Raw genomic sequence first — 25496 nt, 5'->3', positions numbered from 1 at the left:
ACCTAAGCGTAGCGAGGCACCGGGCCTGCTGCGCGGCGAGCGCAGCAGGCCCGCAGGGGGGGGGTGTGATCCACGGCCCCCCACTTTGTCGGCATTACGGCAGTCGGGATTCTGGCATCGGTATTTCGACTGTCGGGATTCCGACCTCTGGGATTTCATACTGATCCCGTTGCCAGTATGGAGGTTAGTGGCCCAAAGGTCAATAAGAAGCGCTAGTTGTGCTAGAGCCTATTCACACAGATATACATGGATATTAAACTGAGCGGGATTTGCTGCTTCTTATACAGGGTGTGTGCCCTTATATTGCAGAAATGGAGACTGTGACAGAGGCTCTGTACTTGATCCCGCGGATAAGCTACTGAACGCGCTGGTGGATGTACAAACATCGATGTCAGTGCTAATGCACATATAGATTACATCATCATACTGCTCCATGGAACAGGCAGAAGTGACTGAGTTCATACGGTTACATTCACTATAAAAGATATGTAACTTTTTAATGTGTGTTCCTGGTAAAATTTGACTGGTTGGTATGAAAATTACTCAGAGCAAATGACAATTGACTGTTTGCTCCCAAACATGGAAAACAGACAAAAATAGTCAGGAAAAATTGGTTAAATCCCTTTGATTGTTTTTGTCCATTTTCCAGTTATTGTGAGCAAATGGTTGATTGTAATTTGTTCCCAGACATTAACAGATTTTAGAATAACCCCCTATCTGCTGACAGGTGGAGGGCTGGGGGTGCAGGGAGCCAGGATCAGCCACACACCCCACACCCAAGGAGCGGAGCGCTACACTAAAACCCCCCCCCTTTTTTTGCAAGTCATTAACCGACCCGGAACGGTCAACCGGGCAGTGAAGCAGCTAGCACTGCACAAGAGAGGACAGTGCGCAGACTACCAAAAAACTTTAACATTAACAGATTTTAGTGTGTATCCAGATAAGACTTGACATGCATACACACACACACACACACACGTACAAACAGAGTAAAAATACAAAAAGATTGCAGCCTAAGAAAAGAAAAGAACCATGAGTAAAATGCCAGATAGAACAATATATTTATATATAAGCACAAGGTATAGTACAGGTATTTTAGAATTACATAAATAGAAATACAGAAAAGCTAGTTTCTGAATGTGCTTCATAGATCCCCCCTGCCCCGCGACACCTTACTATCACAAAATAAAACATATCACAACATCGGAACAAAATGGTTCATAAAACAGAGTTTTTTGTACAAAAATAATATGGATAAAAACGCAACTTACATTCAATAGTATTTGGTTGTCTGCAATGTTGAACTTTTCACAATAAGTCACTATAGGAGTCACAATATCACCACATAAAACAGAAATAATTTACAGCATAGAGAATACGTGGCAGGAGGCAGTGTCGCTAGGACTCTCCAATAACAAGATCACTCCTTTATATGTTACAAAATTAGCTAAAAGAACCTATTAATAGAGTGTGTAGAGTGTGAAGAACATGGACAGGTCGTGTTAACACACATATTCTATTCTATTTGGTTCATTTGTCTGTCAAGTAATTTCCACCATATAAATCAAGCATCTAAATATGGTATTTATCTTTTAGCAATCCTAACTTCACCCGAGCGCCAGTAGGCTATACACTAATCTAGGCACATCTGTTTTGGGATAAAAATGGTCTAATATAGGCTGGTTGGCACGCTAGGGGGGGTATTCAATCTCCCGCAGCCATCCCCCGACGGGGGAGATGGCTGCGGGGCCCTATTCAATTCGGTCTTCCCCGACAGCATTGAACAGGGGATCTCGGCAGAACGAGCCTGACTTCAGAAGCAGTTGGGGGCGTTCTGCTGAGAACGGCCAGGAATTGACGAGCTACCAGCTGCAGCTCGCCTCTTCCCAGCCACAACTCGCGGCCACCCCCCCTTCTCATCCCGCCTGCAAATTCTCTGTTGAGCAGACCGAGAACGGGACAGGGTCATGCCTGACGGGCCAGCTCGACAGCCGTGGCCCAAGATTGAATACCCCCCTATGTATCTTGAAACATCAAAATTGCTAAAATGACCCATTTGTGCTATTACATGTATCTCCAGACACGTCTCAGTGCTTGTGCTGATAAAGGTCAGTTCCTGGATGTGAAAGTAAAACATCTGGTCACTGAGGCATGATGATTGGACAAAGTCAGCTCAGTACAGACTGGTCTTCTTCATTATTCTAAGGAACTCTTGTTCATTCACTTCCCCATCACCGTCCCTGTCAGCTTCATCGATCATCTCCTGTAGAACAGAGAGTACAAGAGGTAATAGGACCAACATAACAGATAGTGGACCCCACACAGGAAAACATTGCTAATAACTGTAACAGGATTAATATCTACAGTTACATACCCACATAACATCGCTCTAATGGCCTGATTCAGATTTGATTGCTAATTAGATAAATCACAAATCAAATGTCGCTATCCTTTGCAATTTGATTGACAGGAAGGCGGCGTTTGAGGATGGTAATCGGATGTTTTCTGGGAGTTTCGTAAAAAACCACAGACCTGCCCAAGAATTTTAAGGGGGGTCTGTGACGTCAGTGCTGGCCTCGATCAGCCTGTCTCAGAGGACATGCCAAATCATCTCACAATTGCGCAGACTGCAAAAATCTTTTGATGGTTCGGAATTGTGTATGAATTTGTGAGTGGATGGCGATTAGCGATTCACTTGCAACTCACTCGCAAATGTACACAGGGCGTTTTTTCTTTCCGTCACTACCCGCAGTCATATAGAACTTTGCAGATTAACGATCAAATCTGAATTGGGCCCAATATTCTTACAGCATAAAATAATTTGCCTATATCCGGTACCATTGATCAACAACAAACATAACTTTACAGACAAAAGTTTGTTGAAGATATTAAAACCTCGCATCTTCATACACAGTTGTAGTGGGCTTGGTGGTTTGGGGAGTTATTATGCGGTCAGGCCGGGAATCAACACAGGTGGCGGGCGCAGATGACAGGACAGGCGGCGGATGAAGATGACGCAGCTCTCCGGCGCCCTCACTGCAGCTGGAGAGCTACGTCATCTGCGGCCACCATATGACCTGTCATCTGTGCTCGATGCCTGTGTGGAACCCCGACCTGCACCGAGGACCGGCAACCCAGGGCGAGTAATGTCCACTGCCTCCGCCGCCATCCCGCCTCCTTCCCACAACAGAAAATGCAGTGACTTTTCCGGTGTGAAAGGGGCCAACTCAGGAATGCCCTGGCATGATCACTGGGTCGTATTCCTGAGTGGGTCCCTGCATTTTCTGGTGTGAAAGAGGTAGAATTAAGTCACTGATGGTCAAGAATGGATATACTTAAAACCTGGACCGCCGGGTGGCTTGGGGTCTGTTTATAAAGCAGTGATAAGGGAGAAGAAGAGGCTCATGGCAACCAATCAGCACTAAAGTAACATCTATAATTTGCATAATAAAAGATTATATAGAGCAGCTGATTGGTTGCCATGGCCCAATTTTACACTGGCTCACTTCTTCTTTATCACTGCTTCATACATATACCCCTGTATTTGGGAACCTCTGGTACAGATGGATAAAGCTGGAAGACTTCCCCACACAGACTCTCATGGGGAAAAAACTAGGATGGGGGTTCTATTTCACATGGGATGTTGCTATGGGCAACCAATCAGATATTATCTTCTAGAAGATACCAAATAAATACGTAGATTCTGATTGGTTGCCCATAGCATCATCCCATGTGACATAGAACTCTCATCTTAGTAAATATCCCCCGCACATCGGATTGGATGTCAAAACACATCTAATTTGTCTAGTTTTCAACTGATCTCGATGTATGCGCATTGATCAACACATGAACTTAAGGTGCCCATACACTAGTAAGATTTATCTTCAGATCTGGCTGGTTGGAACAAAAACATGGTTATGGATGAGTGACAGTGTCAGTTTTCCAGCAGTTCCAAGCAAATGGTCAACCGTCATTTGCTCTTATCCATAACCATGTTTTTGTTCCAACCAGCCAGATCTGAAGATAAATCTGCGTGTGTATGGCCAGCTTAAGGGTGTTATTCTAATTTCTTCGGTCCCCTGTGTTTCTGAGCATGTCCAGATGCAGGGTGCGAGCGGGCACGGTGAACTACATGTTCGCTGTCCCGCTCATAGCTAGCAGTGTGGGCAGGGGACGTGGAACGGCGGCAGGGGGCACAGCAGGGCGGAGTGAAAAAGTTTAAATTTAGATATTCAAAATTGGCTAGTAAGGAAAAGTTGTGACTTGACCTGAATAAGAAAAGTGCAAAAGCGTTTTTCTCTAAGTTAATATCTTCTGTTCCGGCAAGACACCTAAAGTTTCACTTTTTAGATGAAAATAACGAAACGTATGAAAAATCCGATCTAGTTAAAATTATGTCAGGATGTCTTAGAGTGGTTCATTAATATACTTTAGCATAGTGAAAAAAAAAAAAAAGGAGTACAAGCTTGTCTTAGTGCAAAGTTGCTGATTTTGGCGCGAGAAAAAAAATCCCCCATACCTGACCAGGTCAGGTTTGTCCTGCCCCGAAAAAACCCACCTCAGGACTTAGGAAGGCTCCCCTCTCACCTCCGCTCCGGCATTTGTACGGCTTCCATCGGAGGTGTTCGCAGCAGCTCGGGAGGACTCGGGCGCCTGAATTCCTGAGCGCTCCCAATTCCCCCCGAGCCGTGCTGAACATACCTGAGCCTGCCGACGACGTCACTGCTGTTAAATGAGAGGCTGCTGGGTCAGGGGAGCTCCGGCGTAGGACCGCCGGAGCAAAGGTGATTGTGGGGGCTCTAGAGGTGGTGCACACCTGGACACCACTGGCATGCACCTATTCTATATTAGTGATATGCGGCAGCGCAGTTGAGCCCGGAAAATTTCTGGGCATACCACCCAAGGGGTTCATTTTGGCAGTTTATTTTAAACATGAATTGGTCTGAAAAACTGTTTTGCATCCCCTATGCTGGTAGCATGTGCCAGGAGAGCAAGGTGGGCAATTTGGCACTGGGGGAGAGATACTCATTGGAATGCAACAGTATTACAGGTCTACTGAAAAGCTGGAGCTGCCAATGAAAAATGGTAAGAGACCACTATTCAACCAGGGATGGTTTGTTGACAGTTCATCATGTCGACATATGCATGAAGACATACTAAATGTCAACATGGTCACTGTTGACAAGTAATACCATACCCATATGTTTGAATTTGCAATGTAAATGATTGCTACTTTAAAAAACCTGGAGATTTCTTACGAAATCTCTCATCCTATTAACCCCTTCAGTGTCAATCCCGAGAATTTTCCGGGCTGTGCCTCAGTGCCCAATCTGGCAAGCCCGGAAAATTCTCAGGATTGCCACGGTTTAGAGCCGGGCAGCGTTGCTAAGTTCAATCACTGAACTCAGGCAGCTTCAGCGCTGCTCGGCTCCCTCCCTTCTGCCGCACCTCCTCCTCCCCCCTGGCTTTTCTATTGAAGTCCCCGGCGCTGGCTTATGACAAGCCGGGGGCCAGGGACAGGGACGGGGTGCAGGTCCGGACAGCGGCTGATTAAAAAAAAACGCAGCTGAACTGTCAAAGGAAGCGTTCTCCATAAAAAAAAACTCACCCAGTGGGGAGCGCTCCACCCCCCAAAAAAAAACACCACTGAAGGGGTTACATTTCACCCATTGTGTGTATTGAAAATAATAACGAAGTCTACTGGATATGCTATTGAGAGTTATTCATTCTATCAGTAGTGTCCAGCAGTACATACAGTATATGCCAATCACTGTGTTAATTACTAGGTCTGAAAAACAGTTTTGCATCCCCTGTGCTGGGAACATGATTGGGCTGCATTAGAGCATATCATTATGCAAAAGATTATCCAATATAGTAACAGTTAAATACGTTAAAGTGCACTATGCTACAGCATAGATTTGCATGTATTTGTTTATTACAATAAACAAATACATCTAATGTTTAGGAAAATAAAATCAAGCACATTGATTCATCAAAAAAATTGTACAGTGTGTATGCACCCTTATTATTTTTTTGTGTTGTGTTTTGACTTCAGTTTTATACAAACCACTTGATTGATGTCCACTATTAGTATACTGTTAAATGTGGTCAGTAAGCAAATAAAAAGGTAATTAAAGGATTGCTGATCAATCCTGCCTTTCTAATTGGCAGTTTATCAGTAGACCTTTAATACTCTTGCATTCCAATGAGAATCTCTCCCCCAGTGCCAAATTGCCCACCTTGCTTTCCTGGCACATGCTCCCAGCATAGGGGATGCAAAACTGTTTTTTTTTTTTCAATAAAATGTATGTTTAAAATAAACTGCAACACTTAAAGACAATAAACATAAGTGTTTAAAATACTGTACCTAAATAACAGAGCGTAATGCATGGTTTACTGGATTTACTGTAGCATTCACGAAAGAGTTGGACATTAGATGCACCATACTTACCTACTTTTGAAAACTAGTTTCAGGGAGATTATAGTTGGCAGTAGAATTTTGCACAGTGCCCCCATTAAGGGGATGTGTCATGCTCCACCCAAAGGACATGTCTAGTTCCATATCTGGAGAGATTGTGAAAAGAGTTTGTGAATGTGGAACCTAGAAGCGTGGGTGTGCACTGCTACATCTGGGAGGAATCTTTTAAAATGACATATACAAATGTACATGAGCCTCAAAGCAGTTAGTAAGAGAAACTATACTTGCTAAAGTGCTGGGAAATGGCGCTGATGATTCAATGTTAATGTATCTATCTATCTCTCATTCCTTTTTCCCAAAAAAAATGTAACGGTGTAATGTGGACTAGGTGAAATGAAGGAGATTGGTAGACTAACGAGGGAGAGAGGGAGATTGCTGCTACTTCAGGGAGTCTCCTGGCAACTATGGAAGACACAGAGGTGAACTATTTTATGAAGGACAAACAAAAGGGATTTACCCTGATTTTCTGTCCCAAGTTTTTTTTCTTGGTCACTTAATTTACAGAGCATCTTCTCCAAAAAAAATAAAAAAATAAAATGCTTTCGGGTGAAAACACACAATATTCACAATTGTGACCATGAAAACGGGTAAGTTATCAGGGATTTTTTTTCTCGCGCCAATGTCAATAACTTTGCACTAGGACAAGCTTGTGCTCTTTTAACTATGCTAAAGTATATTAATGAACCACTTTGACGTCCTGACATAATTTAAACTAGATCGGAGCTTCTTCATACGTTTCATTATTTTCATCTAAAAAGTGAAACTTTAGGTGTCTTGCCGGAACAGAAGATATTGACTTAGAGCAAAACACTTTTGCACGTTTCTTATTCAGGTCAAGTCCCAATTTTTCCACACTAGTCGATTTTGAATATCTAAATTTCAACTTTTTCACTCCGCCCATGAAAATGCTGTGCATTCCCATGCAAATCGCCCGGTGATGTGGGTCAGCAGCTAACGTCAGCTACCCGCCCGCTTCCAACACAGGGCGCTCACAGTTAAGAGATACCATAGAGGTGTCTCAGATCTGCGAGCGCTGTAGAAATCATTCAATGCCAATCCTTGTGGTGCCATATAAATAAACAATAATAAAATAAATAAATGTAATTATATTATATAGGAACACCTGTCCTATTTGAACTCGATAGTCCCTATATCTATATAAGGCTGCAGCAGATTAGCTGCTCAATTAGCCTCGTTAATTTATCATAACTTATTGAATCCCCCCCAAGGTTTCAGCTACATGTTAACACAATATTAAAGCATAGGAAGAAAAAAAGAATGATAAATGGCTTTCAAAGAACGACCTGATGCCTTTAATGAATAGGCAATGAATATTGAATACCTGCATAATATCTTAAAAAGAGAATGCATGGTTATATGTTCTTGAACTTTTTAAAACCACAACTGGAGTGATCTCAACCTCGGTCCTCAGGACCCCCCTAAAAGCGCATTTTTTCCTGGTCTATACAGAGAATCACAGGTGAAATAATTAGCCCCACCTGCGGATCTTTTAAAAATGTGTCAGTGACTAATGAGTGCACCTGTGTATCTGTGAGGTGAACTGTTGGCGGGTCCTGAGGACAGAGGTTGAGAACCACTGTTTTAAAGTGTGAAAGATGCAGACAAGAAAACTGGGCCAGATTTATTAAGCTTGGAGAAGAGATAAACTGGAGATAAAGCGGAGAAAAGGTAAAAGGAGATAAAGCAACAGCCAATCAACTCCCAACTGTCTTTTTCAAACACAGCTGATTGGCTGGTTTATCTCCTTTTACCTTTTCTCCACTTTATCTCCAGTTTATCTCTTCTCCAAGCTTAATAAATCTGCCCCACTGTCTCTTACCTGCAGTTCTTCATCCGTGAGGTTCTCGCCAAGCTCCTTTGCTACGCGTTTAAGATTTTTAAAAGATATCTTTCCAGTTTCATCATCATCAAATAACCGGAATGCTTTCAGTATCTCCTCCTTGGAATCTTTTTCGGCCTGTCAAAGAACAAACAAACAAATAAAAACAGATTTCCTTACAAATATAACAATTTGTTATTCAAACACCTATAGGTCCATTTATCAGGAGTTGAGTTGTAAAATTCATCCTTTTGTGTCACGTTTCTGGACGATATTTAAAGGGTAAAGCTGCTACTAGCCATGTCTTGCGAATAGAAACACTGCACATGATAAGTTTTACAACCTGACTTTTGTTACATAAACCCCCAAGAATCTGTCAAGGTAAGAGTTATAAACAGCAATCAGACACAAATATTTCTAAGCTTCCCTCAGATACTGCAACAAGTAAAGGGGCATACACACGGGGAGATGTTCTGAGCAATCTGAGTGATTCTAGATCACCCGGAACACTCAGCATGATCGCTTAGCACACAGCAATGTGTCAGCGCTGTGTGCTGAGCGATCTGTCAGAGCCAGTGGCGAGAACACTGGCCCCTGTGCCGCGCATCACTATCGCTATGGCCCTTACACACGGAGGGATGTAGGGGCAGTTTCTAAGAGATCTAGTGAAACGGCTTAGAAAATGCCCTGAAATCACCCAGTGTGTAGACCCCATAATATTTCATATATTAAATTTGCAAAACTGCATTTAAGGATATTGACCAATCCCAATACCTAAACACAAGCAAATAAATCTTATTATGTCTACATAAATCTACAGACAAACAGGTTCAAAAAGATTTTGCATCTGTAAGCCTCATTATAAAAAAAAAGGAAAGTTGCAGACAATTTTGTTTTTTATCGCTCAAGTGCACCTGCTCGTGAGAGAACCACATTTCAGGTCCACACCCACTTCCTGGTCTTTGAAAAAATATTACTCCCCTGACATTGTCACATTCGCTGAAAACAAGGCAATCACACCTACAAACTCTACGCTTCAAGCCTTCTGCCCAGGCATCTTACATATACTGTATAGAAATATTTCTAGACTCTGCACATCTCACACAATACACTGCACTCATGGTTTCTCACATGGACTATTGCCATAACCTTTTTACTAGTCTTCCCATAAACAGATTGTCACCGTTACATCTAAGTAAAATGCTGGGGCAAGGCTTGAAAAACAGCTGCAAGAGTACCTACATTGCAACTATCAGTTCTTACATTGTTTGCCTGCTTCATTTATAACATCATATCTCCCGTCTATCCCCCTAATCTTTGTACAAGATAGGACACTAGGGATGGCCATTTAAGCATCGATCATTACAAATCATCGAAGGTCTATGACCAATGTTGATTACTGTTGCCATCGATTGGGAAGAAGCAGGTGGTTTCCCATTATATATATATCCCAGAAGATCTTAGAGGGGTGATAGAGGCAAAAGACTCCTGCAACTTGAAGCCTATTGGATCCATAATCTGGACACTGTCAGTCCGAAAGGTCTGAATGAACAACTAACATTTACATTTCTATGAATTAAGATGAATATCCAGTGGATCAGATGATTCTTCAGTTGCTGATAGACTTGCGGATCTAATACAGTGAACACTTTATTTGTTTGAAACATGAATGCCACTTGGTGTGGTCTTAATATTTGTATTATGCTTGTGTTCCGTTCCTATAGATGCCAGGAGCTGTGTTGCTAGGTTACCACGGACGCTAAACCAGGAGGCGTGAGACTGACGTCTCTAGCACGTGATGGTCCTGACAGGAAGTGCGGGAGGTACACCGGCACACGGAACGAAGCGTGCTATGAAGGACTGGAAGCATATAGGTATGTTTTTTGTCATTTGTGTTTTGTTTTAGCCTTGACAACAGATTAAACTCCGAAACATTGGATTCGCCTGCAGTGTGTCTAGCCTTCTTTCGTTAGAGGTCCATCAGAGTGCCACGATATCCTCACCCATACATACTCTGTGACCCCAGCCGCCCCCTAGTGCTCCATCACAGCACTACACTAATCTGCAGCTTCTGTCTGTCCTCGTAAAGCACCGGGGGGGGGGGGCACTTTTTACACCATAAGATGCGATCAAATGCGATGGACATCACATTTCAATGTCACATCGCATAAGTGTATGGGCAGCATATAAATCGTCTTGAGTAGCAATTGTCTTCACTTGTCCATAAACTTTTTTAATAAGTTGTTCCAAAGCAGGCACTACTTGGCACAGGGATGTTGAAATGTATATTACGCCATTTACCTCAGGTATTTTCTCCTCGCCAATGTTTAATAGAATTTCAGAAAATTCACGGTCGCGTCCATCACCATCCTGCGACAGGTTTATGTTCTGCCACATACAGCAGTTGAGGGCCTCACACCATACCTCCCAACTTCCGCAGCTCAGCAGGCGGGACACTGCTGCGCGCCGAATTTTTCGGGGCGTGGCCTAATTTGGGGGCGTGGACTATAATCGCGGCTCCCCGCGAGGCCACGCCCCCATTTTGCCGCTATGGGGGCATGAAAGGGATATCCTTAAGGCAAGGCAGCATACACAGTTGGTAATCACAAAGTTCCTTAGTGGCACTAGGTCCGGACCAGTAACCACTCGGTACCTTGTTGGGGAAGCCGTCCTGCCCAGGGGAATCCAGTCCAGGGGTCCACACTTAACGCGTTTCGGTACAAATACCTTCGTCAGAAGTGTGGGGATGCATACAACTGCGGCGTTTAAATAACAGCCGAGTGTCACCAGTGTGACGTTGAATAGCGGTGTCCGGGAGCGCTAGGCCGGAAGCAGTATGGCCGTGCGTTCCAGACGCTCAAAAATGCGTTCCACTACATTAGTGGACAGCGGCGGTTGGTAAATTTACCCAAACAGATTGCCTTAGATGCGTCTGCAGTAATGGGGACATCCGTAATGTGGAGGCATAAATAGATCCTGTTACCAAGTATGATTTTAAACTAGGGTATAATCAGCCATACAAATACGAAAAAAACCAAGATGGCCGTGCGTGTCAATCACAGATACGCCACTGATTTGCGTTCCACTGCGGATTTATAATCATTACGGGTTATTGAGTGTTCCTAATTAATGGAACGGAGGTACCACATTATACAGAATGCATCAAGGGGTAGTAGGAGAACAATAAAAAAATTTACATTTAAAATTCCATAAACTAAACATCTTGACAATAAATACAGAATAAATCTAAAATTTCATATACCTAAGAACATAACAAAAAATGATGATAAAACCAGCAGTAATGTGTTGCTATAAAAAATGCCTAAGTTCGAATTCAACGTTTAACCCATTGGGAACAATGGTTTTCAAACGGTGAACCCAGCGCATCTCTGCTTGCGAGAGACGTTTATCTAAGTCCCTTGTGCGCCAAACTGGGGTTATGAGTTGTATCCCCAAGAAATTAACTAAAAAGCATTCTTTAGAGTTATGGATTTTTTTAAAATGCATGGAGACATTATGAGTTACTAATCCCTTTCGAATATTGTAAATATGTTCTGCTATGCGGACTTTTAATTGACGGGAGGTTTTACCTACATAGAAAAGGCCACATGCACACTCCAATAAATATATGACATTCTTGGAGTGGCATGTGATGAAATTCTCGATCTTATATTGATCTCCTTTGACCTTAAACTTTGTGATCTTCCGGTCCTTTGATTTTACAGTTTTGCACGCCAAGCAGCTCCCACATCTATGAAAACCCTTCGTCCTTTCACTTTGTCTAGGCTGATTATCTAAGGAGCTCTTAACTAGGTGGTCCTTTAATGATCGAGCCTTCCTATATATAAAGGAAGGGTTTGGGGGTAGTAAATTACCCAAAATGGGGTCTTGTTTTAGTATAAACCAGTTCTGCTTGAAAACTTTCTCTATTTTTGTATGTTGATTAGTGAAATTTGAGATAAAGGACCATTGATGTTTGTTAGTAGCTTCGACATTTGGAGTTTTTTCTTTTAAAAGATCCACCCTATCTTTTTGATCTATTCTAACTTTAGCTTTTTTCAGGAGGTCTTCAGGGTAACCCTTAGCAGACAGACGTTCAGATACTTCTTGTATTTGTTGATCGCATACTCCTATGTCTGAACAGTTTCTCTTCATGCGGACAAATTGGCCGTAGGGGATGCCATTTAACCAATTGCGATGGTGTGCACTGGTGATGTCAATAAAGCTGTTGGAGTCAGTTAGTTTTCTATAGGTTTTCGTATTACAAGCTCCATTGTTAATAAAAATTGTCAAATCTAAAAAATGTATTTCTTCATTGCTTTCAGTAAAAGTGAGATTAATGTTAAAATCATTGATATTGAGGTTGGCACAAAAACCTTTTAGATCCTCATCACTTCCCCGCCAAATGAATAAAATGTCATCGATAAAACGATGCCAGGACACCAGACCTACCCCCAGCCTACCCTCTTGCCAAATGGAGAGGTCCTCCCAATAGGCCATGTAGAGGTTGGCATAACTGGGGGCAAATCTGGTGCCCATGGCAGTGCCCACACACTGTAAGTAAAAAGACCCATCATAAAAAAAGTAGTTGTTAGATAATATAAAATCAATGCTTTTTAAAATGAATTGTTGCAGATCAGCTTTATATGAAGAAGATGACAAAAAATAGTTAACTGCTTCCAGGCCTTTTTCTTTGTTAATTATAGTATAAAGTGTGCTTACGTCTGCCGTACATAGAATATCATCTTTTTGCCACGCATAGTTAGACAATTTGCGGAGCATATCCCCAGTGTCCTTTAAAAAAGCTTTAGTGGTGACCACTAGGGGTTGTAAGAAATGATCTACCATTGCAGATAAGTTACTGGTTAAACTGTTGCATCCAGAAATTATTGGTCTTCCTGGGGGGGCAATAGGGTCTTTGTGGACTTTGGGTAAAATATAGATGGTGGGTATTGATGGCTCTTTAATATTTATAAAATCAAACTCGTTTTTATTGATAATTTTATCTTGTAGAGCAGTTGTGGTGAAGTCCAAAAGGGATTTTGAAATTCTACTGGTGGGATCCACTTTTAACTTTTTGTAAGTGTTCCCTAATTTTAGTTGTTTATCAATCTCATTTTTATAGTAGTCTTTTGTCATCAAGACAACCCCCCCGCCTTTATCGGCGGGTTTAATAACTATGGTTTGGTCTTCTCGGAGGGTCTTAAGAGTTTGAAAATCTTTTTTACTTAAATTAACTTTCTGGTGGGGATTTCTTACATTTTTGGTGATTTTTTCTATTTCTTCACTTACTATTTTGTTAAAACATTCTAGGAAACTTCCCCTACAGTGCGTTGGGTAGAATGATGACTGTGGTTTAAATTTGGATATAGGAGTTTCCGTATTGGCTTCATTGGGTGTAACTGGATGACACTCATTGTATGGTGTACTAAGCAGCTTTTGTTTTATTAAGCGCACAAAACTTGAAAACACCCCCTCTTTTTTGCTCTCTGTACTTTACATCCTTTGTTTTCTGTGTTAGTGCTGCTAATATGTTCGCCTTTAGAGATTTACGTGACCAATTGGTTAAAAATACGTTCACATCACAGGACGAGAACATCGATATCAGTAATGAGAATCTAGGTTCCGTCTTTTTCAAACTGGAATCTGTGATGATAAGAGAAAATAAAATCTGGTGGGAGATGGTGACCCTTGAACATTATATGGCTTCTAAGATTATACCAAAAGGGCTAAAAATTCTCAAACCACCCTCCTTCAACACATCAGATGAATCATTTAGACAAGAATGGGACGTAATTCTTGACACCTGCTCATATTCCCTTATGAGTCTCATTCTAAAAGATAGGGCAAAAACCCTTAAAGAACTAAATGAAGAAATCATATCACTCCAAAATATGGTACGTCCATTCAAAGATTTGGACGATTTCTCTATGTACGAAGAAGCTCTGTTAGATAAACTAAGTAAGAACACACGGGAATTGAGGGAAAGAAAGGGTAAAAAATTCTTAAGAGACACCAATCCCACTAAGGAAATTGAAAATACGGTACCAACCCCATTGAATACTGTACCAACTCAACAAAGAAATACATATATACCCCCCTTTAGGAAACCCCATACTTTAAGAAAAAAATTCAATAATAGATTAGAAGATCGGTCACAAATACCAGTATATAGAAACCCTAAAAAAGGTAATTTCACTAATAGACCACAATATAGACGCCCCATGAGACCGAACCACTGGAGAAATCCCAAAGAAGATCACTCTAGAGATGATCTATGGGAAACACCTAAAAGATCATTCAGACCTGATTATACATCACAAGAAAATCACCCTATTAGACTCAGAAATCGTTTCTCTAATTTAGATAGGTACGATGGTAATATTAGAACAGAAAGCCAGTCTTTTTTAGAGTGGGACCAGCGAACCCCGACAAGACGACAATGAGTAAAAAAACCAAACGAGGTACCCGTGCTGGTCAAAATAGAAAAAAGAAAAAGAAAAAAACAACTTCCAAAAAATTAGCCAAAAATATTAATACACTTGAGGACCAATCAAAAGGAAAAATATTTAATCTTACAGGAAGAGATCTAAATGAGTCCGAAATAAGGATACTCCAGAAAGGCCTCAAATTTGCGCCCACTTGCAAACCTAATTCATTCGACTTATTCGTCGATATCCAAAAGTATATTCGCAAACTTACTATTAAAAGATTTTTTGAAACGAAAGAAAAACTAAGTGACGAGGATACCAATACGGAAACTCCTATATCCAAATTTAAACCACAGTCATCATTCTACCCAACGCACTGTAGGGGAAGTTTCCTAGAATGTTTTAACAAAATAGTAAGTGAAGAAATAGAAAAAAATCACCAAAAATGTAAGAAATCCCCACCAGAAAGTTAATTTAAGTAAAAAAGATTTTCAAACTCTTAAGACCCTCCGAGAAGACCAAACCATAGTTATTAAACCCGCCGATAAAGGCGGGGGGGTTGTCTTGATGACAAAAGACTACTATAAAAATGAGATTGATAAACAACTAAAATTAGGGAACACTTACAAAAAGTTAAAAGTGGATCCCACCAGTAGAATTTCAAAATCCCTTTTGGACTTCACCACAACTGCTCTACAAGATAAAATTATCAATAAAAACGAGTTTGATTTTATAAATATTAAAGAGCCATCAATACCCACCATCTATATTTTACCCAAAGTCCACAAAGACCCTATTGCCCCCCCAGGAAGACCAATAATTTCTGGATGCAACAGTTTAACCAGTAACTTATCTGCAATGGTAGATCATTTCTTACAACCCCTAGTGGTCACCACTAAAGCTTTTTTAAAGGACACTGGGGATATGCTCCGCAAATTGTCTAACTATGCGTGGCAAAAAGATGATATTCTATGTACGGCAGACGTAAGCACACTTTATACTATAATTAACAAAGAAAAAGGCCTGGAAGCAGTTACTATTTTTTGTCATCTTCTTCATATAAAGCTGATCTGCAACAATTCATTTTAAAAAGCATTGATTTTATATTATCTAACAACTACTTTTTTTATGATGGGTCTTTTTACTTACAGTGTGTGGGCACTGCCATGGGCACCAGATTTGCCCCCAGTTATGCCAACCTCTACATGGCCTATTGGGAGGACCTCTCCATTTGGCAAGAGGGTAGGCTGGGGGTAGGTCTGGTGTCCTGGCATCGTTTTATCGATGACATTTTATTCATTTGGCGGGGAAGTGATGAGGATCTAAAAGGTTTTTGTGCCAACCTCAATATCAATGATTTTAACATTAATCTCACTTTTACTGAAAGCAATGAAGAAATACATTTTTTAGATTTGACAATTTTTATTAACAATGGAGCTTGTAATACGAAAACCTATAGAAAACTAACTGACTCCAACAGCTTTATTGACATCACCAGTGCACACCATCGCAATTGGTTAAATGGCATCCCCTACGGCCAATTTGTCCGCATGAAGAGAAACTGTTCAGACATAGGAGTATGCGATCAACAAATACAAGAAGTATCTGAACGTCTGTCTGCTAAGGGTTACCCTGAAGACCTCCTGAAAAAAGCTAAAGTTAGAATAGATCAAAAAGATAGGGTGGATCTTTTAAAAGAAAAAACTCCAAATGTCGAAGCTACTAACAAACATCAATGGTCCTTTATCTCAAATTTCACTAATCAACATACAAAAATAGAGAAAGTTTTCAAGCAGAACTGGTTTATACTAAAACAAGACCCCATTTTGGGTAATTTACTACCCCCAAACCCTTCCTTTATATATAGGAAGGCTCGATCATTAAAGGACCACCTAGTTAAGAGCTCCTTAGATAATCAGCCTAGACAAAGTGAAAGGACGAAGGGTTTTCATAGATGTGGGAGCTGCTTGGCGTGCAAAACTGTAAAATCAAAGGACCGGAAGATCACAAAGTTTAAGGTCAAAGGAGATCAATATAAGATCGAGAATTTCATCACATGCCACTCCAAGAATGTCATATATTTATTGGAGTGTGCATGTGGCCTTTTCTATGTAGGTAAAACCTCCCGTCAATTAAAAGTCCGCATAGCAGAACATATTTACAATATTCGAAAGGGATTAGTAACTCATAATGTCTCCATGCATTTTAAAAAAATCCATAACTCTAAAGAATGCTTTTTAGTTAATTTCTTGGGGATACAACTCATAACCCCAGTTTGGCGCACAAGGGACTTAGATAAACGTCTCTCGCAAGCAGAGATGCGCTGGGTTCACCGTTTGAAAACCATTGTTCCCAATGGGTTAAACGTTGAATTCGAACTTAGGCATTTTTTATAGCAACACATTACTGCTGGTTTTATCATCATTTTTTGTTATGTTCTTAGGTATATGAAATTTTAGATTTATTCTGTATTTATTGTCAAGATGTTTAGTTTATGGAATTTTAAATGTAAATTTTTTTATTATTCTCCTACTACCCCTTGATGCATTCTGTATAATGTGGTACCTCCGTTCCATTAATTAGGAACACTCAATAACCCGTAATGATTATAAATCCGCAGTGGAACGCAAATCAGTGGCGTATCTGTGATTGACACGCACGGCCATCTTGTTTTTTTTCGTATTTGTATGGCTGATTATACCCTAGTTTAAAATCATACTTGGTAACAGGATCTATTTATGCCTCCACATTACGGATGTCCCCATTACTGCAGACGCATCTAAGGCAATCTGTTTGGGTAAATTTACCAACCGCCGCTGTCCACTAATGTAGTGGAACGCATTTTTGAGCGTCTGGAACGCACGGCCATACTGCTTCCGGCCTAGCGCTCCCGGACACCGCTATTCAACGTCACACTGGTGACACTCGGCTGTTATTTAAACGCCGCAGTTGTATGCATCCCCACACTTCTGACGAAGGTATTTGTACCGAAACGCGTTAAGTGTGGACCCCTGGACTGGATTCCCCTGGGCAGGACGGCTTCCCCAACAAGGTACCGAGTGGTTACTGGTCCGGACCTAGTGCCACTAAGGAACTTTGTGATTACCAACTGTGTATGCTGCCTTGCCTTAAGGATATCCCTTTCATGCTTGTTGATGTCTTTTTATTGTAAGTGCAAAATTGTTATTAAATCGTGTTCATTGTAAAAACGTTATTTGCACTATCCTCTGCTTGTTTTTTTGCATGATCTTTGGATTAATTGAGGACGCTGCTCCCTACATCATTGCCTTTGATTGACCTTTGAAAATTGGACTGGTATATGGTGACTGTTTTTACTTACCATTTCACATCAGGTGTGATTAGTGGATGGGAACTGCTTTAGCGCTGGATACACCTACTACGTTTTTTGCCTTTTCTACTTGCTTCATTGGGTGTAACTGGATGACACTCATTGTATGGTGTACTAAGCAGCTTTTGTTTTATTAAGCGCACAAAACTTGAAAACACCCCCTCTTTTTTGCGCTATGGGGGCATGACCCAGAGGCTCTGTGAGCCTCTAGCCATGCCCCCAGCCCCCTGGCTGCGGGAATAGACGCTGTGCGCATGCGCACAGCGTTTATTCCCCGCTGCTTAGCAGCTGACAGGGGGGACTCCCAACAGCCCCCCCACACCGCGGGACACTGCCGTCCGCGGGTGGGACAGCGGGACAGGCCCTGACAATCGGGACTGTCCCGATAAAATCGGGACTGTTGGGAGGTATGCCTCACACGTGCATTCACTTCATGTGCTCTGGTACCCCTGTGATCACTGACAGTTCCGGTCTCCTTGGAAAACAAATGTGACTCCGACCATTAATCTGATATCGTTTCGTAGATCTTGAGTCGATCAAGATCTTCTACTGGTTTTTCTTTCGCCATTGTTAGCTTATGTACCCATACAGGATTCATAGATAACTTTAGCCCAGTCACTGTTTGTAGAAATGGTAACGCAGTATAATCTACATCAAAGGGGATTTTAACCCTTTGAGCGCCACAATCTGTGTGGGAGATGTGCAAAAAAATGCCAGCATCGCTCACATTTGTTATATAAATTCAAACAAAAAATATTGTGTATTTTCAGATGCACAAGTGCAGATGCTCAACATCGCTTGCCTGCACATACACGCAGGGAAGCGTGAAAATAAGTATAACCCACATAGTCAACATGGACACCATCTAAGTGTACCGTTTTCCTCGCCATGCTTCGGGCACACTATTTTATTCCGTGGTGGATGGTAGGGCATAAAATACCACCTGTCAGCTCAAACAAAAATGAAATTTTTTTTTGCCCTTGCCATTGTTGATCTATTTCATGGTGTCTACCTTTAGTGGTTGACCCACTGCGTGTCAGCCCAATAGGTGCCAACCTAATGACCATATCCCCATCATGATGAATAAAAATGTTTGCTTGGCAATTTTAACACCTATTTTGACCAATTCACTCGGCACTCAAAGGGTTAAATACAGAATGAGCCGTCTTTCCCAAAATAGCAGCACTGCCACAAGAGGTAAAGCAATCTTTCCATCACTTATACTTTCCCACACCTATCTCTTGCATTTATGATGATGCCAAAAAAGGTGTTTATTATTATTACACAGCTTTAACTTGGCGAATCAAGATGAAACACAGCGCAGGTTACTTCTAGGAGTTTCCGCTACAACATAATGCAGTTCACTTCATTCTTCGACTTGGAACAGAGACGACATTACTATATATTACTATAGATTATCTCCATGACAGAGACCACATGGTCACTCAGGTATAATCATCTTGGAAATCACCTTTGCTTCCTGCACTTGGCATCTCTATGCACGGTGGGACGATCTGCTTTAGTTTCTTCTACTCTTCCTTGTCAGGAATTTGTTTTCATTATTATTCATATTCCCTATGCGTCTTTCTTCTTCTACCACATGCGCGCACCATTTAAGATGTTTTTTGTCCACCCAAAAACTAGAGTTCATTATGGTTCTTACCCTTCTATTGCAGTCCTGTTCCAGTACCACTTACCCTTAACCAGAGATAGGGAACCTTCGGCCCTCCAACTGCTGTTGAACTACACATCCAAGCATGCCCGGCTACAGTTTTGCTATTTGCCCATGCTAAAATGTTGCAAGGCATGCTGGAATGTGTAGTTCAGAGGTCCGAAGGTTCCCCATCGCTGCCCTAAACTCATAGTTATGTTGCATTTTTCATTATACCTGTAGGTATTTTGTACTTTTGTATCCATTCTACCTAAAAAAAAAAAAAAAAAAAGGCTCACTTGTTTTCTCTTTGCAACTGCTCTGGTCTACTCTTGAGAGCTCTCAAAAGAAAGAATAAAAATAAAAATAAAACACATAGCGATCCTTACCATTTTCTGGGTCATAGCTGACAGAAAGTCATTGAAGCTGATTTTCCCAGTTCCCTCTTTATCAATATCTGCAATCATCTTCTTAATTTCCTCTTTCTTAGGTTCAAATCCAAGGGCACGCATGGCAACCTGCAAGCATAAGTAAGCAGTTCCATTATCACCATCACCTGCAGATACAGCAGACATTATTCCCAGGTAGCATGTGGCAGGTGTATAAGAATTACTGTAGAACAAGTTTTCAGAATAGCTTTTAAACTAAATCCCAAGGAGGATCTGTTTGATTGTGTTCCACCAACATCTACAAACCTTAGATACTATGGGGGAAATTTACTAAGATGTGTATTTTACTTCACATGTGATGTTGCTATGGGCAACCAATCAAACTACTTCTTATTTGTTTAGCACCCTCTAGAACATAGTAGACATGATCTGATTGGTTTCCCATAACAACATCACATGTGAAGTAGATTACACATTTTAGTAAATTTCCCCCTCTGTATACACTGTGTGTTCTAACATCTATCATTGAATGGTAAGGAAGTCATTGTATTATTCCCTCCCAGTACATGACACCCCAGGGGGCCCATTTATCAATGATTGCAAAAATAATGCGATCTATGTGGAATATAACCACAAAGGATTACACTGAAATATGCACCTGCAGGACAAGGGCTCTGATGTGCTGTAACTGATGTTGGGGACATTTCCCAGCAGGGAGGGCCGGGGGAACCATCTGGAACTAAATCTGAGATGTGTAGCTCATGAACTCGGAGGTCAAATCTCTGGAACGCTTTGCAATCTGGCAGCATCACGTACCCCACATTGACACCTATGGGGATGCAGCTGACTGCAGGAATGGAGGGTTTACAGCAGGTATCCGCTGCAATATATCTGTGATGCATTCAGGGAATAATTCATTTTTGCAGTTAACCCCCAAAAACGGCTGTTTTCAAGCTGTAAATATACAATGATAAATGGGGCCGTAAATCATTAACAAGCAAACCTGCCATGGCGGATTTGTTGGTTCCCAGTACATACTGCCGACCAGCACTCACTGAGAAAGAATCCGGGTAAAAGTTATTTAAAAAAATAACTAAAAATAGGTTCTACACTAGGGAACTTATTCTGGTGTCCGTTCGCAGCTGGCATTCGTTCACATGGGGGCCGATGTTATAAGCATACGCCAGGTGCGTGTGGCCACGGCAAACAGACTGTTCGCTGGATGCATGCTCCAAAGATTGCGGGTGGGGGGCGTGGGGTGGCGCATAGTCGCACCCATGGAAACGCCCAGCGTTTCATGGGCTAGCCCATGAAACCACTGGGCGTTCCCATGGAAATCATCTGGTGACGTGGGCACCGGGGGGGCGGGCAGCCCACTTACTTCCGATTGTCCACGCAGATCTAAGGTTACCTCAGAGTAACCTTAGATGCGCGTTGGCCTTCAACATTGTTCGCATAATTTGCAGGGGGGGGGGGGGGGGGGGGCGTGCGTATCGGCAATAGCAGGGTGGCGTCTGGCGGACTTGCATGGCTGCGTATTCGCAGCAGACCAGAATAACCCCCACAGCCATCAGGTATTAATAATCTTGTGAATGAGATAATACAGATGTATTCTTATACATCATTGCAGCAGTCGCACCAAACAGCCCCACTCGGCACAACAGGTCCCGCAAAACTTGCAATGCGACACACCTAGAGACTGCGCTGCTACTATCTTGATAAGCAACCGAGTCTCTGAGTCTGTATACAAAGTGCTTTGATGCAGCGGCCATAGTTTTTCTATGTCAAATTCTGCTATGCTTCCATATGCTTAAACAGACAAAGTTGATCAATATATACAAGTGTCACATCTGATGCGAGCAGAGTTGAATATAACCTGGTGTCCTACATCTCGCTCTGCAGGGAGCACGGAGGCTAAATGTATTCATAATTTCAGACAACTTCCAATAACATTAAACCAGTTCAGAAGAAATTATGGGGCAGATGTATTAAGCCTGGAGAAAAGAAACTGGAGATAAAATAAAAGGAGATACGCACCAATCAACTGTGTTTGAGAATGACAGTTGGAAGTTGGTTGGCTGGTGCATTATCTCCAGTTTATCTATTCATCAGGCTGAATACATCTGCCACTCTGTGTGACAGTTATTTATAATAAGAGCTTCACCTTTAGCTCTTTAACATCAATGGTTCCAGCGCCATCGGTATCAAAAAGATCAAAAGCCTCTCGGATCTCCTGCTTCTGCTCCTCGGTGAGCTCAGTCTTCGGATTGGCCTTTTTCCTCTGTGTGGTCACTCCTAGTGTCGGCATTTTGTAATTAGTTGCCTAAATGATGGAAAACAAACAATGGATTTACAGGTTGTTGAATAAGAAAGAGTAAAAAAGCAAAACAAAATGTGTAACTTCTTTAAGCTCATTTATCAGTAGTACAACAATCTTCTTACACACAAATATAGGTATACATTCATTATACTGACCATATACAGTCATTCAACACAATATCAAATGTCGTTAATACTGAGTAACATCCGGTCATCTCATCAGAGTCAGCTCATTGCCACAGTCATCTGTGCCCACACTAACAACAGCATATTTTAATAACTCTAAATAATGTTAATACTGTAATTACTCTTTTACACTGCTAACCTGGGTCCATCCTTGGTCAATGAAACAGGTTTCAAGCTATGTAACAGAAGCTTGAAACTGTTTATACCGCATGCTGGGCCTAGTTTACTGCAGCTTGACCCCCACTACATCCAAACCTTCAGGCTCCAAGTTTAGAGTTTTTAAGCTGTCTTTTCATTCATCCTTTAGGGGAGGAGCTTCTAACAGAGGACAGGCAGGAAGAGGAAGATTCCCAGCCAGTAAGGGTAGGGCCCCCAGATCTCAACATATTGAAACTCGGAGCGGTTTGGAACACTCTTCCGCAAGCAGAGGATCTTCTGAGGGGATCCCCTGTGCGGGTACAGTCGGACAATGCCACGGCTGTGGCTTACTTGAACCATCAAGGCGGGACTTGCAGCAAGATGGCAATGCAAGAAGTATCGCAGATTTTCCAGTGGGCGGAAGTAAATGTTCCTGCCCTGTCGGCTCTGTTTATTCCGGGGATCCAGAATGTAGAAGCGGATTTCCTCAGCAGGGCCGACCTGCTGGAGGGAGAGTGGGTACTTCATCCAGAAGTGTTTCAGGAGATTGTGGACCGTTGGGGTCTCCCAGAAGTGGACTTAATGGCGTTAAGGTTAGGTTCCCAAATGTTGTTCTCGGATTGGGGATTGCTTATGCTTACACCAATGCAGGTCGACCTGTTCCTTCACGGATCAATGCTCATACCACCAGGTCAGTTGCTTCCTCTTGGCTGTGCGTCATGGGGCTACAGTGGAGCAGTTGTGCAGGGCTGCCTCTTGGTCCTCTATTCATACCTTTATCAGATTTTACAGATTTCATGAGTTCGCGTCGGGCAAGCAGTGATGAGAACTGTAAGCCTGAGCGTACCCTCCCAAAGGACCCGCTCATGAACGTCCAAAGGTTAGCGGTGTCACCAGGATGGACGAAGAGAAAAGGGGATTTTTGTAAGACCTTAGTGTTCAAACCCCTTTCTCTGAGTCCATCCTGGTGACACAGCGTATACCGTTCATGTACTGTAATGTTATGGTCATATTGATTGTGCATATAAGATGTTCAGGCATTGTACTGAGTTGTGTATCCTAATGGGCTTTTGAAGTTTGAACTGAAGCATTCTGGGATGCAGAAGGGAGGACCTGCGGACCCTACTACATCCCAAGGTTAGCTGTGTCACCAGGATGGACTCAGAGAAAGGGGTTCAAACGGTAAGTTCTTACAAAAATACCCTTTTTTAGAATAAAAGGAAGCCCCAGTGAAGGTTCAGCATCCTTGACAAAGAGTGAACAAACTCGAAACGCGTTGGTGAACCTGCCGGGAGTGTGCTGCGTACACTCAGTGACCGGACGGAGGACTCGGGAGACGGAGACGCAGAAGTAACAACTCTACACAGATCCCTGCAGCGGAGGAGGTATTGTAGGGACAGTGTAGGTCTTGTCACGCTTGAGTGATCCCCAAAGCCACCGATACGAATACAAAAATTGAAAAACCCAAACACAGCAAATTCAATGAAATGAGCTGTAAACATTGAAAGTTTTTAACCTATATAAACCGTCCCCCCCCCCCTTTTTTTCTTACAGGAGAGCACATTATATTGTTCAAACATATATTGTTTATACTTATATATTTCAACTTTTATAATTTTCTACATCTATACAAGCGCTTCAAATCCCCCAATCTTGTGTATATATATTTTATTGAAGCTGCTGAAACAAAATAGCGCAGTAACATATACCATTCCTAATTTAGGTTGGCTCGCTAAGCAGCAAATGACTGCTAACACATTCGCTCGCTTGAAGGAGAAATAATTTGATGGTCGCCGACCATCGACTGATTTCTCCTGCCTTCGGAAATAAAAGTCAGTCTATACTGACATCGGCCCGTCTGCGTTCCCAGGGGAACTCCCAGCGTTTTCATGGGGATGCCCATACAATGCTGGGCGTTCTCCTGCTCCGGGCTGGTATCCGCCCCCTCCCTGTGCGAACACCTCGGCGAGTGTGGTATTGACCGAAGGTGTTCGCACAGGGGATTTCCACATGCGCAGATATGCGCATGCAAAACCCCCACCATCTGAACAGGCACAAATTTCGCCCCATCCGATCACTGTCGAATCACCCCCATTATACCTTGGCCTGCTATATTTATATTCCAAACTTAACTTGTTATACCATGGCCTGATACAGTATACTTAGTGCCCAGCAGGTTATAACCAGGACGGAAAAACTATACCCAGTGCCAAGCATGTTATACCCAGGCCTGATACATTATACCCAGTGCCCAGCAGGTTATAGCCAGGTCTGATACATTATACCCAGGGCTGATACATTATACCGAGTGCCTAGCAGGATATACCGTTCTTTCAGAGAGGCAAAAAGAGCGAGTCCAGTCAAGGAATATAATAATGTGAGACATATATTGTATAAATAATGTATGAACGACTTACAGTGGTAATCTAGCTTCAGCATACCCCGCAGCCATCCACCACTTGCCTCCTAACCAGTTACCTCTCCCCCAGGCTGCCAGTCACACCATGCCACAGCCCCTCACTCACCATACTGGGCCGTGGGCAATGGCCGGCAGCAGAAGTTACTGTGCAAAGCTGGGCATATACCACACACACAAGTGACCAGCACCAGCGAAGGCCGCTGCTACAGCGAATCACCGCTCAATATAACAGTGCGGCCACTCCTATTGGTCCACTGTCACTTTACTAACCAATAACAAAAGGTGAGTCATAGACC

General features: G+C 42.2%; 1 protein-coding gene across 2 annotated transcripts; it reads right to left on the bottom strand.

Annotated features, from left to right (window-relative positions):
- Positions 1–1044: 1044 nt before the first annotated feature.
- Positions 1045–25462, bottom strand: CETN2 (centrin 2). Of its 2 annotated transcripts, none has more exons than XM_083159559.1 (5): positions 25307–25462; positions 22303–22461; positions 20139–20267; positions 8319–8456; positions 1045–2263 (listed from the first exon to the last, which is right to left on the bottom strand). In XM_083159559.1, the coding sequence occupies exons 1-5, from the start codon at positions 25307–25309 to the stop codon at positions 2174–2176; spliced, it is 519 nt and encodes a 172-aa protein (XP_083015685.1). In that variant the 5' UTR covers positions 25310–25462; the 3' UTR covers positions 1045–2173. The 2 variants fall into 2 exon arrangements, with proteins under 2 accessions (XP_083015685.1, XP_083015686.1); XM_083159560.1 differs by having other exon boundaries at positions 25199–25349.
- Positions 25463–25496: the final 34 nt, after the last annotated feature.

This window comes from Crinia signifera, chromosome 9 (genome assembly GCF_055691185.1).
Source record: "Crinia signifera chromosome 9, ASM5569118v1, whole genome shotgun sequence".
Lineage (NCBI taxonomy): Eukaryota > Metazoa > Chordata > Amphibia > Anura > Myobatrachidae > Crinia > Crinia signifera.
This window is presented reverse-complemented; position numbering and strand designations above follow the sequence as displayed.